Raw genomic sequence first — 20,859 nt, 5'->3', positions numbered from 1 at the left:
CATATGGCTTTTCCCTGGAGTGGCTAGCACATTGGCTATATTATGGCATATAAATGATCCAGTATGAAAGTGTTTAAGTGAAGTGATCAACCATTTGGATGGCATACTAATGAAGGTGACAATATGGAAATTTATTTGAGGAGTTTGGAATGCATATTAAAAGAACCCAAAAGGTTTGGATTACAGAGGGGTTTTTTGTTTTTTTGTTTTTTTTAAGGAGAAACGTGCCTTTTTTCTAGTCAGGAGACTTAAGATAAATGATGCAAGTAGAAGGATTAAAACCTCTTCCAGAAAAAGAGGTGGAGCAGTTTCCAAAATACCCAGTAACTATGCCTAGGCATGCCACAGTAGTCAGATCCCTGGTTAATTGGGTGACACTTTATATTAAGTTTCCTTTTGTAGATGGTTTATACAGGGCTAATAAATGATTAATAGATGTTATAAGCATATTACAGACATGAGTGATATGTATTATAGATAGGTATAAGCACACTACTACAAGATGTAATAGGTAGTTATAAGCCATGATTGCAATCTATTGTCCTGCCAAACTCTAACTGATTAACCCTTTACTAAAAGATTATTTATTAACCCCTTATAAGCGATTTCTGAATTGAACCTTACTATAAAGAGGGGCCATTCATTTTATTTGGGAACTTTGCTATCTAACACGTCTACAGTAGTAAATAGAGAGACGATTGTTAATAAAGAATAGTAACTGGGTTCGGACTGAAGAAGTTAATAGGACATTTGAGCACACCAAGAATTTATTAATATGTACCAAGGTGTCAGTACATTTGAATCCCAGATTAGAACTTTTAGCATGTGGTATCCCACCTGTAGGTATAGATGCCATCATACCACATAAAATGCCTGTTGGGAACAAGACAAATTAATTAAAGATTCTGTAAGCAAAACCAAAACATTAAACAAACCTTTGTTTAGAAAAAGAATCTCTGGGTATTATTCTTGGAATCAGGAAATTCCAGGTACTTCTGCATAGGAGGAAATTTTCATTGACAGCAGGCCAGAAGCTGCTTGTTAAAATTCTTGGCCTGAAGAGGAGTATGCTAATCTTTGTAACCTAGCAGCTGCTGAGATAGGCTCTGATGGTAGGATCTTATCTCTGATAAGTATAATCTATCTGAAAACATGGAAGTGCTGATGTATTATCCCAGTTGCAATTAGAGGTGGCAAATCCTTTAAAGCCAAGTCCAATTTTTAGATTTTTTTTGGAAGAAGTTCCTATTTCTGCAAGAAGAATGCAGCAGCAACAAAGAGCCAGTTCTTATATTAAATTAATTAAAACTGCATATTTCAGAGGGCGATGTGAATGTTTTGTATGGTGAGCATACACAGTGTGGAAAGATGAACTCACAATAGAGTGACTCCATATTGTTGGGTTTCTGTGCGATGGCAATGAAATCCTTGCAAGTCTCATTGTTGGAAGAATTGCATGAAGGCCACACTAGAATAGTAAAAAAAGCTAAAGCTGTCACTGGAATTATTTCTTTAAAAGCCAAATTTGTATCAAGATATCGAGTTGGTGAGTATACAATGTGATGTGTCACAACAGGCCCATAACGTGCCTGTTCCTAGATCCTGATATCTTTGGAAATATGCTTTGAACCCATGACATAGAATTCATGTCAACTTTGTAAAGATCAGTAAACCAACAAGACTTAAGCCTGACTGGGTATTCTTTCCTAAAGAATACTCTTGGAGACTGCAGGGGAGGAGACAGGAGAAAATGGAATAAAAGTGTCATTTAAAAAGTAATTGGTTCAGGGACATATCTTCTGACTGTAAAAGTAATGTTAAGAGATAAATACATCAATAATTTACTGTGAAGTATAAAATGTTATTAGACTCCGAAGCTTAAAAATACTATCTCTGTGAATGAAATGTGAACAAATACTGTGCCTTTTCCGGATTCAGAGGATTTATTTCCCTTTATGGGCAAAGCAGAGGCTTGACAGTCTGTCGGTTTTGCCTATATCAAGACACTGTTAGAGACAGTGCTTCCTAACTGAGAGATTTGGATAGAAGTAGTGTGAAATCACCTGAAAAGTTTGAATTATAATGAGAAAAAATACACCAACTGCATTTTTGGGGATATATATGCTTTTCACTGTTTTATTTATCCAGTAACCGGGGGGTTAATTTTCTCAATGCATGCATGTACTTACATGAGCTTGTATGAGTTATATTGGTTAGAAATGGTGAGAGGTTTCAGTGGTAGCCGTGTTAGTCTGTATCAGCAAAAAAAACGAGGAGTCCTTGTGGCACCTTAGAGACTAACACATTTATTTGGGCATAAGCTTTCATAGAACCCACTTCATCAGATGTATGAAGTGAAAAATACAGGAGCAGGTATAAATACATGAAAGGATGGGGGTTGCTTTACCAAGTCAGTCTAACGAGATAAATCAATTAACAGCAGGATACCAAGGGAGGAAAAGTAACTTTTGAAGTGGTAAGAGAGTGGCCCATTACAGACAGTTGACAAGAAGGTGAGAGTAACAGTAGGGAGAAATTGGAATTGGGGAAATTAAGTGTAGGTTTTGTAATGACCCAACCACTCCCAGTCTTTATTCAGGCCTAATCTGATGGTATCCAGTTTGCAAATTAATTCCAGTTCTGCAGCTTCATGTTGGAGTCTGTTTTTGAAGTTTTTTTGTTGAAGAGTTGCCACTTTGAGGTCTGTTATTGAGTGACCAGAGAGATTCAAGTGTTCTCCTACTGTTTTTTTAATTTTATGATTCTTGATGTCAGATTTGTGTCCATTTATGCTTTTGCGTAGAGACTGTTCGGTTTGGCCAATGTACATGGCAGAGGGGCATTGCTGGCACATGATGGCCTATATCACATTGGTAGCTGTGCAGGTGAATGAGCCCCAGATGGTGTGGCTGATGTGATTAGGTCCTATGGTGGTGTCCCTTGAATAGATATGTGGACATAGTTGGCACCGGGGTTTGTAGTATTTGGTTCCTGGGTTGGTGTGTGTGGTTGCTGGCGAGTATTTGCTTCAGATTGGGGGGCTGTCTGTAAGCAAGGACTGGCCTGTCTCCCAAGGTCAGTGAAAGTGAGGGATTGTCCTTCAGGATAGGTTGTAGATCCTGGATACCATCAGATTAGGCCTGAATAAAGACTGGGAATGGTTGGGTCATTACAAAACCTAAACTTAATTTCTCCAATTCTAATTTCTCCCTACTGTTACTCACACCTTCTTGTCAACTGTCTAAAATAGCACAAAAAAGATGTTTTCTGATGAGCTGTCTGGAAACTGGTGAGACTGTTGTTTTGGTTTCTATCACTCTTTGGAAGCCTTTTTCTTGATAACTTAAGCATTTGTTAAAGAGATCTAGTTGGGTCACTCATGATTCTTCTATGTAGAACACCAGCATCTCTTAACTGAAAGTACTTGATTCCCAATGGAGAAAGTTGCAAGGAAGATGGAGTTCAGTGGAAATGAGTCAACAATCTAACACATCACTTTGTAGACATTCGCTGCGACAAGAATGAATTCAAGTTATATTATTTCTTGCTTCCATTATAGCCTTTGCCACAATAATGAGGAATGAATCATTCCCTGCAACAAAGATTGCAGTGACAAATGTCAGTGACAAGTGTCAATGACACAGGAGTATTCCATTCCCAGGAGAGTAAGGTTGTAATTAAACCTGAATAAGACAGAACTTTCATTCATTCTATTCTCAGACTCATCACTGTAAATTAGTTTATAGTACAGCACATTTTATCCAGAAGTACCCTCAAAGCACTTCATAAATAACATACAGAAACATGTACTATACACTCAGTAACTTTGAGTGAAAAAGCACAACTATCCTGCCTTATAATGGTAACTTCACATACTACTAATAGAAGAAGTAAGTCTGAAAGCAAAATGTAGGCTAAAGATTCCTCTTTTGGGGCCCACTGGATTTTTGCCTGTACATGGACTGCAGTACTGAGCCCCTAGGTCGAAGTGTGCTCTAAAAAGTGTCTTTGCTTTTCTAACATCTTGCAGAGTACAACACCAGTCAGCTATTTTATAGATGATCTATCTGTGAACATGCAGCAAGGAAGATAGATCAAATGGTAATAAGTTGTTATGGTGATGTCAGGTCTAATTCCAGAAAATCACTACCGTTGTCTTCCTTGCAAGTTAATGAAAGTTGCCTCCAGGTTAGGGGAGTTCACCTAATCTGCTATTTTCTTTTCTACAGCCTTTACATCCATCATCTTTTCCTTCATTTTTGGCATGAACATGCCATCCATTATCTCTTTGGAGATGAAGGTAATGCACGGTAGGGGACAATCCTATATCAACAGGGAGATGGACTAGATAATATAATATTCACCCCACACCCCAGACACCTCTAATTTCATGACAGCAGCTCTTTCTCCAATCAGTTTCAATGTTACTTCATGAAGAAGCCAGTACTTTAGGGCAACAGGGCCGTTTAACCTCATATTGCAATCTATCATCTCCACAAAGCATCAGAACTTTGCTTGCATGAGAGCAAGCGACAATCCGAAATAAAACTTTCCTAGTGTCATTGTCCCATTTCACCCAGGACATCATTAATACATGTAACTATGTATTGAATCGTTCTATGGTTTGGTTACCTTCCAGTGACTGCTGTTGACAACACTTTTAGCCCATGGAAGAACAGAAATCAGATGAAATAAATAATCAGATAGTTGCTTTTCCCTATTAAAATTAATAAAAAGCTGGAAAATTTAGATTTTTTTTCAAAAGCTGTTTTTCCAAGTACCTTTTTATTTCTCTATTTTTATATTTCCTATGTGATTACACTTACTTGGCACTGCACTGATCTAACCTAATCTAGATAATGGGTCTTCCTATGGTTATTTTTTTAAAAACAAATGGTTGCAGTTTAGCAACAACAATGATAGTTATGTTTTCAAACACAATTCCATTTTCTCTGTAAAAATATTTGGATTAGCATTTGCAGTCTGTAGATTCTGACATTTAAATGAAACTGGTGCCAGCCTTCGGGGTCGCTGGTCTTTGATATTCACCAAGAACAACAGTAACCACTGGTTTGATATAAACAAAATTCAAATTTTCTTTTCTAAAACTACTTGTAAGTGCAGAGATGTTTTATTTGCAACTTAATTTTAAAAGCTTGATTGCCAATAAAGTAATGGGGATAAGTAATTTTCAATGCATTTCCTGATACAGGAACTCATGTAGTCATATTGGTAAAAAGGCTTGAATGCATAATCATGAAATACTTTTGTTATGAGTCCAGTGCCAACTGACAGAAGAAATGGTGATTTAAAATGTTTGCCTTTAGATTGCAAGCTTAGTCACTGACCATTCACCTTTGGAGTATGTTTGAAATCCAACCTTGAGCCAGGTGACTAAAATCATTCATTTCAAAGGTCCTAAACAAGCTGAATTTGTTAGTTTCAATCTACATTTTGGTGGACAATGGGTGGCAGCTGAGGTCTGTTCAGATGATATCTAAAAGGAAGCTATCCAGGAGACCACTGTGTTATCAAACATGATAAAACTGGGAGAAAGAAGGCAAGTGGAAGTAAGAATCTTAATATATGGTTCAACTCTGAAAAGGGACTCAAATATGGAGCATTCTATGTTTATTGTGCCTCGGATTCTATAGATTTGCTCAGTTATCAACTACAGGGGTTGCTGAGATAGAAGTAACTGTGGGCATAATATGGCAGGGTGCATCTTGGTGAAGGCACCTGAGAATTTAGGAATCTAGTTTGACCTTGGGGTCCAAAATTATGTTTGCAGGGTTGTCAGGGAAAAAAAATCAAGGACTGAGCAAGTTCGATACAGAATCTTTGAGACATATACATGGAATCCTATTTTTATAATCACTTTTCAGAATTGAGCAGGGCTAGAAGGACTCATACCTTGGGGGGGAAGGGTTATCCCCCAACTGACTAATGCAGGGTTTTTTCCTGGTGCTAACTGTGGTCACTGACAGGACATTGGACTAGATAGATCCCTGATCTGATCATGTATGACAGTTCCTCTGATTTGAAGGAGAGGGTCATGTCTTGTGGATTAAGTCAGGGAGGGCATTCCATGCACGTATTTAAGAAGAATGGGAGAATCTGTGTCACTTACTGTCCATATTCTTCAAAAGTGATATTGTTTCTGCAGAGTTCTATTCTCTTTTCAAAACTATTCTTTAAAACAATAACTCACATTAATGGGTCCTGTAAAGTGTATTTTCTTCCTCTGTTTGTTTCTTTGATATCAACAGAGGTGAAAAAAAAACATTTAGAGCAGTGGTTCCCAACGAGGGGCCAAGGGCCCCCTAAGGGGCCTTGAGCAGGGGCCAGAATTAGACTTGCTGGGGCCCAGGGCAGAAAGCCGAAGCCCAGGTCCCTGAGCCCCGCTACCTGGGGCTGAAGCTGAATCCTGAGCAATGTAACTTCGTGGAGGTCCCTGTGGCATAGGGCCCCAGGCAATTGCCCTGCTTGCTACCCCCTAATGCCACCCTGGCTTTTATATGCAGAAAACCAGTTATTGTGGCACAGGTGGGCTGAAGCGTTTTTATAGCATGTTGGGGGTGGGGGGAGGAGCTCAGAAAGAAAAAGGTTGAGAACCTCTGATTTAGACATAGTAGTCCAATGTGGTATTTATCATTATCACAGGGAAATCAGACATAGGATAGTCTAAAAAAAACTGTTTCACTACGTTCCTCTCAACTTTGCTCTTCAGAATTCTTCTGTGTCCCACTGGGTATTTTTTGCTTTCTTTTTTTCTATACAGTGCTGATCAATAAAATATACAAAGGCTCTTCTTCCCTAATGACATCGACCTCAGGGAGAAACAGACTAACATTTGAATCCTACTCAATTTTCCTGGGCTGACAGCAACATGGGGTAGCATGACAGTGCAATGATTTTAATTTCTTTACTTGTTTATCTCATGTAAATACAAAGCATGTTTGGAAAACAGTTATTATGGAAGGGTGACTTTTCCATAATGCAAAAGCAAAGGGATGGTTGGTATCCAAGGGTAGCAAATGTAAAAGATTAGGGTTTTGTTTTTTTTAAACCCTAGTCAACTATGTATAAGAAAACTCTGGAACTCAGCATGAAGGCCAAGAATCAAAGCCATCATATGACTGCATAAGCCACGAAAGAGTTAAAAGGGATACCAATCTTCACGTTTAGGCTCATATGGAGGTCATCAGCTAGAATCAGGAAGAACTCTATTTGCCCTTCTGAAACAGACTATTTATTATCAAGGTAGGATTATTTATTGGGTGCAATTTTATGTTATGTCCCAAAGTAGAAACTACTGCACCTTAGAAAGCACCTATTGCATCTTCTAGCAATAGTATTCTGGGCGTCCTCAAGTACAAGTGAACAACGGTCCTGCTTGTTTAGCTGTCTTCTGTTTCTAGAGTAAGACTGGCTCTCAGGGGTGGTGGTGGGGGTAATGATGCCACATGGCCTTAGCATAAATGGTTGGCAGTTTGCCATCCATTTTCTATTTGAAACTGAATATTCACCTGCAATCAATAGGGTTAACTGTTCAGAATTCTTGTTGTAATATTTCTTCTGTACAGGTCGGCTGCCATATTAGTTCTTTTCCAACTACTTCAGGGGTAATGTCTTTTAGCTCAAGAAGATGGTTAGATGCTGATGTCCTTTCCCCCCAGTTTACCATGGAATTTCAATTTAAAATGTGTTACTACATTACTACGCATTGTTTTGCAACAGCTCCCTTTTAGAAAAGAGAGATTTAGTAGTAGTCCACTGATCAGAGATAATCTTTCCTGGTTAATTCGACTAGATCTTTGCTAACCGTGGAGCAAGGATAATCATGTAGTTTCAGTGCTTCTCGAAGTTGTTTCATGCAGTTTTCACACTTATCTTTGATAGCAGCATTCATGCCTAACCAGAAACGGACATCTCTTCATACACTTCTCAATGGATAGAGGGGTCTTGTATACAAAGCTTAGCATTTCTGACATCATGCTGTGTAGTACTATAAACAGGATGTCCTTCATACAGAATATGCAACAATTTAATCTCTATGGTTCAGATCCACAAAAGCACTTGGACACCTAAGTCCCAGTGGTAGGTGCCACTGAGATCCACAAAATTGCCTCTTGGCTGCCTGCTAATCCTGTAGACCCCTCCCCCCCAACTCACTCAGTGCCTAAATTTTCAGGGTCAAAGTTCCCTAGGTGACTAAGTTTCTGTCTCCTGGCATGTTCGCTGCTGCCTCACCCTAGGCTTCCAGATGCCCATCTCATGCCTAAATCCCAGTGCAATCCACAAACTGGGAAAAGATAGGTGCAGGAGTGCGTATCTCACCTGTGGTGCCTAATCCAGTAGGCATGCTCAGAGGCCACCCAGTGGATCAGGTCCCATTCAAATTCTTTTAGCCTGATGGTTAGAGCATGCACTTGGGATTTGGGAGATCAGGTTCAATTCCTCCCTCAGGCAGATGGGGAGAAAAGGTTTGAACAGGGATCTCCTATACCTCTCGGGGGAGTGCTTTAACCACTGAGCTATGGGATATTCAGATCCCTCAGTCCTTCCTGTTGAAGCTGTTCCATTTTGGTTAAATAAAGCATCATTGGTGCAGGGAGACTAGAGCTTGGTCTCCCACCTCTCCCAGTTGTCATTCTTCTTCTCTCTCTCTGGTCCAATTTGAACAAATGCCTCTACCTTTCTTGGTTACAGTCAAACTCCTCTGAACCTAATTGTCAAACATAGTATACTCTCTCACGGTATTGTCATTGTTTTTACCCCAAATCAACAGATCCTCAGGTATTACTTCCAGATCCTTGAAGGTCTAGTGCACGAAATTTTGATACACTTCCTGTTCAAGGCAATCCCAAAGGGAAGTTGCTCAAATGGATCTACTAAAGGGAGAGTTGAAGGTACACAGTTTTATACTTTCAGTATGAAATTGGACCTGCCAAAACTCTTGGCATACATCCCAAACTTAAACAACTCTTGCATTTTGAAGCAGAGACATGATCTTATTTTACCGTCTGGCTAAGCTCAGATTTATCTCTCTCTCTCTCATTACTAATAGGTGTATAATATATTTATATAAATGTCATTATTTTATCTGTAATCAACCCACACTGTATTGTTTTGCCTCCTGTTCAGGTAAGTTATACCCCTGTTTGATCACAGGCATGCACGCTCTGCTCTTCAACTCAAATACACTTGTCTTTCTCCTCCATTATTCTAAACTCTGAGTGAAACCTGTCCTTATGTAGGCATTCTAGTGTAGCTTTGCTACCAGACTCATTTTATATCAGCTATGCAAACCAAGCTTAGTTTTAACATTGGGTGGTCACTAATCTTTTTGTGTATATGCATTCTGGGGTTACAGTGCACCCTGCTCCAGTATCTAATCCAATGTCACAAACCCAACCTGTTGTAGAAACTTGATTTGTAAATGTATTTAGAGACTCAAAGAACTTTTTCTGCCTTATCATTTTATCCTCAGAGTGTATGTTTGTGAATCTATCTTACTATTAAAGCATCACACTTCTGCAAATTGAATACGAGCCAACAATGTGATGTAGTTGCGAAAAAAGATATTTGGGGCATATTAACAGGAGTATCATATACAAAACACAAGAGGTAATTTTTCACTCTACATAGCCCTGGTGAGGCCTCAGGTGGAGTATTGTGCCCAGTTTTGGGCACCACATTTTAACAAAGATGTGAACACATTAGAAAGTCCAAGTGAGAGCAACAAAAATGATAAGAGGTTTGGAAAATCTGACCTATGAGGAAGGGTTGAAAGATTTTAGCATTTTTAGTCTAAAGAGATTAGAAGAATGAGGGGGAACCTGGTAACTGTCTTCAAATATATAAAAGGCTGTTATAAAGAGGATGGTGATCAATTGTTCACCAAGCATAGGACAGATAGTAATCAGCTTAATCTGCAACAAGGGAGATTTAGGTTAGATATGAGGAAAACCTAACTGGAAGAATAGTTAAGCAATAAAACAAGTTACCTAGGGAAGTTGTGGAATGCCCAACATTAGAGTTTTTAAAGAACAGCTTAGACAAAACACCTGTCAAGGATGGTCTAGGTACACTTGGTCCTGCCTCATCATGAGGGGATGAAATAGATGGCCTCTCAAGGTCCCTTCCAGCCCCTACATTTCTATGGTCCTATTGAAATGATTGCTCTTATTGCATGGATGACAACACACTCCTTATGCTTGACCCCTTTGCATCATCGTGTGATTGCCTCCACATTTATAGTAAACAAATCTGGTCTCTGCTAGTTGTTTGCCTTTAACTTTAGGTGGTAGGAGTCCTTTTTAATTAGATGCATTTCAGTACTTTCACTGCTTGCTAACTTTTATTTGTGAAGTACAGTTTTCACTAGCTCTGCAGATCTCCACTGCTCTTTTCAAAGTCAGGTCTATTTCTTGTAATAACCTTGCTTTGCCCAGGTTACCCATTTTAGCACAAATAATTTGGTCTTTAATTAGTTCATCTGGTAACTGATCAAATTCATATGACCTAGCTTTATGACATCAGTCTATAACACAGGGTATGTCTATGCCTGGAGCTGGGAAGTGATTCCCAATTTGAAGAGACATATCCACTCTTATTGAGCTAGCAGGGTAAAAGCTGTGGTGGCATGAACAGCAGGAGGAGCTAGCCACCCTGAGTAGGTACCCACCTGCGATGCTAGGCACATACATGGGGGAAGGGAGGCCTAGCCCCTCCCATGACTCAAGCCACCATGGCTATACTCTATTTTTAGCACGTTCTTGAGCAGAGCTAGTGCAGGTATGTCTCCTCAAACTGGGACTTACAACACTAGCTGAAGTGTAGACATATCCATAAAAGTCAACGGTCTCATCTGGCATGCGGTTTCTTGTAAAGAAAATGTGTCTTTCCCATGTGGCATTCTTGTAAATACTTGTATTGAAGTTTTTGAAGGATTTTGTCTAGCGGTTGGCTTTACCCTTCATGGTCCCACTAGAAAATTATGTAGCTCTCCAATATCTCTGGGTCTGGCACATGTAAATTGGGTGTGAGGTAGGGTTGCCCTGTTTTCAACTGGAACGCCTGGTCAAAAAGGCACCCTGCTAGCTCCAGTCAGCAATGCTGACCGGGCCGTTAAAAGTCCGGTTGGTGGCACAGTGGAGCTAATGCAGGCTCCCTGCCTTCCCTGGCTCTGCACAGCTCCCAGAGGCAGTGGCATGTCCCTCTCCAGCTCCTATGCATAGGGGCAGCCAGGGGGCTCCGCATGCTGCCCCGCCCAAAATGCTGACTCTGCAGTTTCCATTGGCTAGGAACTGTGGGGATGGTTTCTGGGGATGGGGCAGTGCACAGAGCCACCTGGCTGTGACTCAGCATAGAAGCCAGAGAGGGGACATGCTGATACTTCTGGGAGCAGCTTGAGGTAAGTGCCACCTGGAGCCTGCACCCCTGACCTCCTCCTGCACCCCAACCTCCTGCCCCAGCCCTGATCCCCTCCTGCCCTCCACACCCCTCAGCCTCAGCCTGGAACACCATCCTACACCCCAAACCCCTCATCCCCAGCCCCACCCAAGAGTCTGCACCTCCAGCTGTAGCCCCAACCCCCTGTCCCAGCCCAGAGCCCCCTCCCACACCCTGAACCCCTCATTTCTAGCCCCACCCCAGAACCCGCACCTCCAGCCCAGAGCCCGTACACACTCCCACACCCCAACCCCCGCCTCAGCCCGGAGCCCCCTCCTGCACTGTAAACTCCTCATCCCTGGCCCCATTCCAGATCCCACAGCCCCAGATGGAGTCCTCACCCCCTCTCACATCCCAACCCACTGCCTCAGCCTGGAAGCCCCCTCCCGTACCTTGAACTTCTCATTTCTCGCCCCACCCAGGAGCCCGCACCCCCACCTGCAGCCCTCACTGCCCCCGCACCCCAACCCCCTGAGCCAGCCCGCTGAAAATGAGTGAGTGAGGGTGGGGAGAGTGAGCGATAGAGGGGGGTGGGGTGGAGTAAGTGGTCTTGGGGCTGCAGAGAAGGGGCGGGGCAGGACCTCAGAGGAGGGGCAGGGCAGGGCAGGGGACAGGGCAAGGGTGTTCGATTTTGGGCACGTAGAAAGTTGGCAACCAGAGGGTGAGGGAAGGATTTCATCCTCTCCAACTTCTCTACTGCTACTTGCTTATAGTACGGCAGGTGAGGGTTGCAACCACCTCCTCCACTTTTCTGCCATGTTCTCTTCCAGCTAGAGGGTGGTTTCATTTTTCCAATGATTGATTTTTTTTTTCTGAATGCCATGTAATAAAGGTACACATAGGAATACTTGTAGGAGACTGGTATATTTCCTAGTCCATCACATGACATCAGCCAAAGTTTCAAAAGATTATACCCCGTTATGGCAGGGATCAGAGTATGCTTTGACTACAGTGGCTACATACATTCCTTCAACACTGAGGATCCATATTGCATATATAGAATGGGGCCAGATTCATCCCTGCTGGTAGAGAGGTCCCCTCCAGCTCAGGGGTTATATTTAGGAGTCCCCAGAGCAGGGTACTCTGCAGAAACCCTGTTGGTGAAGGCTGCTCAGGAGGTGTAATGACTTTATGAATCCTGTGGCCTGCCCTACTCACTTTTTGGGTGACTTTTTGCCACCAAAGTCCTGTGTCCTTGTTTGTGCTGACAGAGTAAAGCATTCTCAATGCATTGGTGTCACACCAAACTCAGGACCTTGCATTGTCCATTGCATTGAAAGGTAAGCTATCTTGACCCAGTAAAACCATCCCAGAACAGTATATCAATGGATTAGCAAATGAAACTGTGAAATTTTTTTTTTTTAAATGAAAGTATGAAATTCTGACTAACTTTGGTAACAGAAATACTACAAGATCTGATCTGACAACATATTATGGAAAAGTTAGACATGAAATTAGTTCTCAACCTGTATATTTCCCTCCTACTTTTTTCTTTTTTGTCCATTGTTTAAACTCCTCGTGGAAGTGCCCAAAGATGGCATAGCTGCTGGTAATATCACCACAGAGTACTAGTGCAGGTTTTCCTTTCCACATCCTTTTACTGTATACTATTTCCCAGAGGCTAATGGGGGGTGAGAGAAAGATCAACAAATACTGACAGTTTACTGTAGGAACTTGAAAAAAAAAGTGGGCAAAACTAAAGACACTCCCTTTGTCAGCAATTAGCACAGTCCTGAGCATTCACTGGTACACAACAGATGTGCCGCCTGTGGCTGATAATGTTGGGCATGGTAAGTTGGTGAAGAAACAAAGGACATAGGTTTGCAGTTATGCACTCCCCAGACCCCAGTATTTTAAAGCAAATCAAACTATGGTATATTAGTTCCTAGTCTAATGTGAAAAATATGAGCCACTAACTAAATCTTCAAACAAACAGAACCTGATTTTCCTGATATATGGCAACTTGGCATTTTTATGTTTAATTTTTTTGTAATGGAGAATGATGCTTTTAAGGGTAAGCTGCTTCCTTTGAGCAGCAGACATGCAGTGTGATGCCCAGGCCCAAAGAGAATAATAGCTCCACACCCCCTCACCAACTGCTTTAGGTAGCCACATATCACCCAGGTCCTTCCTTGCATTTATGAAGACAACTGAATTACCGGTGGGATAGTGAGGTAACCCGGAAGCATTAAGGTGCCAATGTATGTACCTTTTAATGCAGAACAAATAACCCAAGCATCTGACATCACAACAGTACAGTGTAACAAACCACCATATTGCAGTTTTGCTATGCTTCAGGTAGAGGATAGACTGTATGCAGAGTTATGGTTTTGATTTGTCTCTTGCCGAACTTACTTAGTAGTGGATTGGAAGCGGCAGCAGGAAGAAAGGGATAGAGGAGAATAATCTTTAAGAGGGCTTGTGGGTTGAAGGTAGGAAGAGTGGATGAAGAAGAAAGGCAGAGGTGGGATGGGAAGTGCACTTGCATTTGCAAGTTACAATGGACCACTTATGAAGACATGTCGGGGTGAATTTGGCACAGTGACTCTAAACTTGCCCCACCTAGATGATGCATAAAATCACAAAAAGAGTTAGCTGTTCAGTCTAAACTTACATTAAAAACAACTAAAAGGGCACCATCCGGCATGGCACAACACAAAAAATGTTGTTTTGTTCTTCCAAAAAGAACCCATAACATTTGGGTTCATTTACTATTATTCAAAAGTATCATGTTCAAATGAAGTCAGGTCTTTTTATCCCAACTGCTTTCACCCAGTCCTAACTAAGCCCAGAAAACTTCCTCAGCTATTTCCAGCTGGCATCAAGATACATCACACAGAACAGCAAGCTCAACACATGGCATGGATCCTTTCAATCTTTGATCCATTGCATCAGCTTACTCAGCTCTTTCCAACCAAACTGTTTATTCCCTCAGTGATCACTGTCTGTAAACGGGATGTTAATGAAATATACTGAAAGGGAACTGAGGTTATCTAAAATGTAACCTACACTGGGGGGTGGGGGGAACCTCATGAGTAGATTGACAATAAAACATCCATTTCAAGACAATTTGTACTATTCTGATGGAGGATTCATGTGAGAATTAGTACAAGGTTGTTAGGCTTTATTATTTTTCTTGCCACTCTGAACATTTGCACTAGGTTGCAAAACCAGCCTCTTGAACAAGATAAGTTATTAATATGAGAAATGTATCACAGGTCACCTCTAAAGACAGATACATTACAAATAAGGCTGAAAGAATCTATATTATTTTCAGGTTGCTGAGCGATCGCTCCTTTTTTGTCTCCCCATCTATCTCCTTGATGTACTACCATTATGAATGATGGAGCAATAACTGAATGCAGTAACTGAATGAGTGAGGAAGTATCTCAAAATAACTAGAATAATCCATAATGTAAGCCTAAATTTAAGCAGAGTTGCAAAGTTGTTCAGATGCAGATCTGAATCTAAACTTTTCCAGATCTGGATTTTGGTCCATCCGTTAGATAGATCACTGCTAATCATTAAATTTGGATCTGGATGCAAACTCTCCCATAATTCCCCAAAATGTGCTCTATTGTACCCTAAAATTATTGCTATCATCTGTTCAGAATTATATTCTCTAGATACTTTACCAATCCTGGCATCAGTCCACCCTCAATGACTTCCATGACAGTTCAACACATGGAACGAAAGTGAGATCAGGCCATATCTAATGTTTTTTGAACTCCAACTTTTCATTGTTGGGAAAATTCAAACAAAAACAGAAAAGCCTAGTAACATTATTTTTTGTAGCAGACACACAATATTGTTCCAACTTTCCTCAGAAGACTAAGCAATAGCAGTTACTTATACGGCCTATAAGGTTACAGTATATAAGAGCAATAAGTGTAACACCTATACTTGCAATGTTTAAAGTAGCTTGATTTTTTCCATCTTCAGTAACCCTAACTTGCACAAGAATTGGTCTGGTCAGCACCAGATATTAACTAAAATTCTGTGGTTGGGATGAAGTAGCACCCAATTTAAGAAGCCCACCATTTGTGTTGTGATTTAAGACTGTCCTAAGTACATAGCATTCCATTTCTTTGAACATGTAGAGTTGGGTTTTGTCCCCATTAATGCAGTCTGCATCTTCTTATGACAACCTGGCCACTTTGCCCCTAAGAGAATAGACAGTATTTTCACTGTCACCCTTCCATGAGGGTTCCACAGGGGTGGGGAGCTTTAAACTGATTTTGGGAATCCACAGGAGATGCATTGGCCAAAGGCAGCTGAAGGGATGCTCCAAGTTTCCAGGTCACCCTGGCCATGTCCATTCCTGGCAGGCTGCTCACTTTTGGGGTTGTGCTGGCCAGCTGCAAGTCCTTGAGAAAGAAGGTTTTAGGCCTCTTGCACCCTTGACAATCACTCCACAACGGGAGACATTGCCTTAAGGCATAGGCGAATCTAGCCTGTAGCATTATTTTGCCGTCTCACATTTCATAATCTGGCATACCAGCGCAAAATGAAGTATATGAAATCCATGTATTTTTTACATTAACCCAATGCAGGTAGTATGCAAACTCAACTACGGGGCTCATACAGCTAGCACTAAATGAGTCAGTTTGTCTTCTGCCAGCATTTGGAAACCAGCAGCAGCAGAAGAACAGTACAGGAGTAAGCCAACAAGAGATCTGGGGGTTGAAAGGAGGCAACTGTGGGATAAGGAATCTATGGGGCTTCCTGCCCCTGAAAGAAAAAGGAAGATGACAAGATGTAGAAAAGAGACATTTAAAAAAGAAAAAAAAAAAGAGAGAAGAGGTGGGAGGGGAGCAGGGGTAAGAGACATAGACCAGGTAGAACAAGTACGCTTTAGTGGTGGTGCCTTAGAGAAGCATTAAGCTACCAAAAGAGATAATAGAAAAAAATCAAAGATAATTGATGACGACAAATTAAAATATTAAAGAATTCTACGTTCTCATTCTTATCCCTGAGAAATCTACAGTTGTACTACAATGAAGGCCGAGAATTTTACAGACTAAAGGGTTCTGTCTTCTTCTCCACATGGAGAATAGACTTGAGTACATGGCACATAATAAAATTACTACATAGAAAAGTAATGTATAGATTTTCTTAGATGTAACATTAATTTGCAGCATTTGTGTGTGTATGTCTAGCTATACATTACCATGAGGAGAAACGGGTGAAAGTTTTCCTGCAATGTTTTTCACTAGCTTTTTTCATGCCATGTTCAGGTCTAAGTACTGGAATGGAATTTATTTTCCCAGTTTGGCTTGCATAATCCATTTGTAGCAAAAATCATTGCATTTTCAGAATGTGGTACATATGAGATTTCATGTGAAAATACCATACTTGAGGTGTGTTATTTGTGCTTCTCTGCAACTCCCCATCTTCTTGGCATATGCCAAAATTGCAATATAGACACATCATGCTGGGCACAGTATAAACACATAGTAAGCAATGTGAAGATCACAGTTGGCTGGTAAAGACACCATTTTTGCTTTTGTTTGAAATTGGATAAAGTTCTCCTCTCTGATCAACATGGAGTAGGGAGGGAATCAGTTGTGCATGTTCTGGAGACAGAACTCAATTGACATCAATAGGAGTTTGATTCCAGTGACAATTACATAGCCAGCAAGTGAGATCTGCAGCCTGGGCGGGCATGAATTTTGACCTGGGTTTAGTAGCCATTATTATAAAGAGCACATTTGAGAACAATAGTTTTATTACATCAGATGAATGTCTCTTTGATGGAGTCTTAATGTTTTAACACATTCTGTGTTCTTTCAAATCTAGATTCTTGAAGAAAACATGAAATTAGAGTGCAAGTGCCATGGAGTTTCAGGATCTTGTACTACTAAGACATGCTGGACAACCCTTCCTAAATTCCGGGAGCTGGGCTACATCCTTAAGGACAAATACAATGAAGCAGTTCAGGTTGAACCGGTGAGGGCAAGTCGCAACAAGCGTCCAACCTTCCTTAAAATAAAGAAGCCACTGTCCTACCGCAAACCCATGGATACAGATTTAGTGTACATAGAAAAATCTCCAAATTACTGTGAAGAAGACCCTGTCACTGGCAGTGTGGGAACACAGGGCAGAATGTGCAACAAAACAGCCCAGCAGACCAATGGCTGTGATCTGATGTGTTGTGGTCGAGGTTACAATACACACCAGTACTCACGAGTGTGGCAGTGCAACTGTAAATTTCATTGGTGCTGCTATGTAAAGTGTAATACGTGCAGTGAAAGAACAGAAGTGTACACCTGTAAATGAAAGTGTGGCTGGGGAAGGTGACTCTAGATCCCTAGGAATGAATACATTTGCACATGAGCTCAACACAACTACTCAAGACTGTAGCAAAGACCTGCTTTCTTCCAAAAGAAAAGCTAATGAACGGATCTGTCTTTTCCTCTCATGTTTCAGTACTTATGTGGATACACATTAAAGACTTGTATAAATTATCCCCAAAACCTCAAAACAAAACAAAAAAACAAGCCACTTGACACACAAAACAGAGGAAAAAAATCATCTAAACGAATCTGCACCTCCAAAGCTTAATGTAATGACTGCCTTACGAAAAGAACACCCAGTCAAGTGGAAAAAATCGGAGAGCTTGGCAACTGACTCTTTTGGTTTGGAAAAAAATGGTTAAATACACAAGTTACTGTGCATAAGGGATGGGTTGGGTGGGGGAAACGAAACAAAACTTTAAAATGGTCTTTGCACAGGATGGGGTGACAATGCTCCAGTGTGAATTTCTACTGAAGTGTGGATTGTGCAGATTTAGGTTTCTACACTTGTGAAAAGCTTCTGCTGGTCTTGCCTGTCTTTCCATTTCACACAATTTGCTACAGCAAGTAGAACTGTTGACGTTTTCTGTAGACACTGGTTTATCTGCCTTTCTTTTTTTGTGCTGCAGATTTTAGCACAGGGATTTGGGACATCTGGGCATAATAATAGCAATATTTAACACTTTATTCAGATAAAACTAATATTAATTTATTTAAATAAAAAAGAACTCTACACCATTTTTGGAACTATTCTGCAATTAAAGTAGATAGCTTGCTTTCTTTGTGGAATAATTATTTTGTAGATACGGCAAGGGAAAAACTGAAGCTGTATATATTATTCTTTACTCGGATATTTCTACTAGTTGGATTTGCAGGATATTTTCTGCAGTACTAGATGTTTAAGTACAAAAGCAGGCATCTTTTATAATTTTTTTCTGTTTGCTGCTAGTTGTCTGGAAAAATCAAACTGGTAGTGAGTATAATCTCTTTACAATACACTTTTTTTTTCCAATTAAAGAGGAGCGTTATGAAAATCCAGTTTGGAATACATCAAAAATAAATATGAAACTCCAGACAAACTTCCACCTTTTGGAAAATGAACCATAGGATAAGAGTATATTTTGTAAGAGACTATTTTTATATGAATATTTTATTTATACTATGTCTGCTTGTATAATTCTATAACCTGTACTTTTCCCTCAAAACAGGCATACAATTTGTAATTCTTAGGCTATTTAACAGATAAAGGCTGATTAGTTTGTGGACACAACAGCAGCAAGCAGGATACATTTAGCTGCAATTGGTAGATGTGTCAAAATGCAGAATGAACTTTCTCTCCGGATGTGTGTACAAACTGGCTCTCTTCCTGCAGTTCAATTTGCAGAATATGCAAAACAAGAACAGGGTATGTAGCATCAATTTTGTCACATGGCTTGAATTCATGATTGGTATTAACTGGATGCTCATTTATCCCATTCAGAAAAAAAAATCTGAATTAGCTTCCCACATGCGTCAGTCATTAAACTGTGGTGTTATGACTAGCAAATGTGCTGTGTGTGCTGTCAGTTAAACCTCTATATTGTGTTACTGTCAAATTTGATTTTATCAGTGGAAGACTATAGACTATGACTGTAAAAACTAGCATGACCCACATCGCCTGATTCTCATAGATAAGATACAAAGCTTACAGTTTTTGCCCAACTGGTTTTGGCATTTGCCTTATTCTTTCCCCCCAAAAAGTTCTGAGTTAAAAAACTCAAACCACATTTAGGCAAACATTAAACAATCTATTTCTCCACAATGAAGAAGTCCTTCTTGTACTTTCTTTTGATATTTCCTTTCTCATCTGGGAAACTAGAAGTGATGTGGGTGAGTAAATAAATATTCCCACTCCCGGCTGGAATCTTTTTGCTTGCTTCTCCTGCCTGAACCATTTAGAGCCTCACACATAGTTCTAATGTCAATGGTGGTTTTGCATGAGTAAGGAATACAGGATTGGGCTCTTATTGATATCACATGTTCCACTGTTTGGGACATATGACAAACACTTCTATAGCTGAGAAATGTGAGATCACTCAGTCAAAAAGGTTGAGACAACTGACAACAAGGGAAACAAACAAGTTATCTCCCCAGTGACTCCCATTGATATTAATAAGTATTAGAACAAATAGACAATAAGCAAATTAGTAATAGGTCTGATCCATTGATTTTTGTAGGCGTTCTGCCTGTACTAGGACTGCAAGATTGGGACCACATGAGAAAGGAAATGATGGAAGTTGTACAAGAGAATTTTACAGGATTTGAGTAAAATAATGTATTTTCAGAATTGCCCTGAATGCAGCATATTGTTTACATACACACACACAAAATACCTGCTCCTTGCCGTGTACAATTAAGATTAAGGATATAGTGTTTCTTTGCAGATTTGCCATTTACCACGTTACAGTAACTCAGACACCAATGTATGAGATATCAAAGTAGAAGTCGGATAAGATTAACACAGTTTACTTTCAACTTTGTAACTTGTCAACGTGAAACAATTTAAAAGTAGTATTTTTTTTATAATGGAGCTTATATTTTTTTCAGGATTCTAAATTTTGTGTATTAAAGATTGAAAATGGGACCTAAATTTCAAGAATATATATACAATATGAAGATTAATTACAAGTATGCAACATGGTTTAATAATGCAGATCTCTGATAAAGTTAATCATGGGGCAATTTTTTTTTTACAGTATGCATTGGCTTTCACTAAGTAGATACACAACACAGTCAACAGTTTGTTATTCTTCACTGATTACAGTAATCTAACAAAGTGTTATTTTTGCAGTATGTTTTTACCATAGGAAAAGCATTCTGTAAAACTGCAGCTTTCTGTATATTTCAATACATTGGTGATGCACAGTGTACAGCTAGCACATTAACTCTTAAAAAACAGATTTCTTTAAAGAATTTTAATCACAATAATAAAGAACTGGATGGATATACAAAGAAAATCTATTTATTTTATTGCAGAACTAGAAAAGATTGAGTTGCTTACCAATTCTTAAATGTTTTGCAGTGGAAATATTCTCATTTGGGAAATCAGTTTAACATTTACATAAAA

General features: G+C 40.0%; 1 protein-coding gene across 1 annotated transcript in view; it reads left to right on the top strand.

Moving 5' to 3' along the window:
* Positions 1 to 18,115, top strand: part of WNT7A (Wnt family member 7A) — a 52,514-nt gene extending 34,399 nt beyond the window's left edge. Inside the window, exon 4 of the mRNA XM_039480924.1 lies at positions 17,257 to 18,115. Coding sequence (XP_039336858.1) covers positions 17,257 to 17,736 — 480 coding nt within the window. The 3' untranslated portion in view covers positions 17,737 to 18,115. The remainder of the gene's footprint in view (positions 1 to 17,256) is intronic.
* The last annotated feature ends 2,744 nt before the right edge of the window (positions 18,116 to 20,859 follow it).

The sequence above is a fragment of the Mauremys reevesii genome, linkage group 7 (genome assembly GCF_016161935.1).
Source record: "Mauremys reevesii isolate NIE-2019 linkage group 7, ASM1616193v1, whole genome shotgun sequence".
In the NCBI taxonomy this organism is placed as follows: domain Eukaryota; kingdom Metazoa; phylum Chordata; order Testudines; family Geoemydidae; genus Mauremys; species Mauremys reevesii.
Note: the sequence above shows the minus strand (reverse complement) of the source record. Positions and strands in the feature narration are given on the sequence as shown.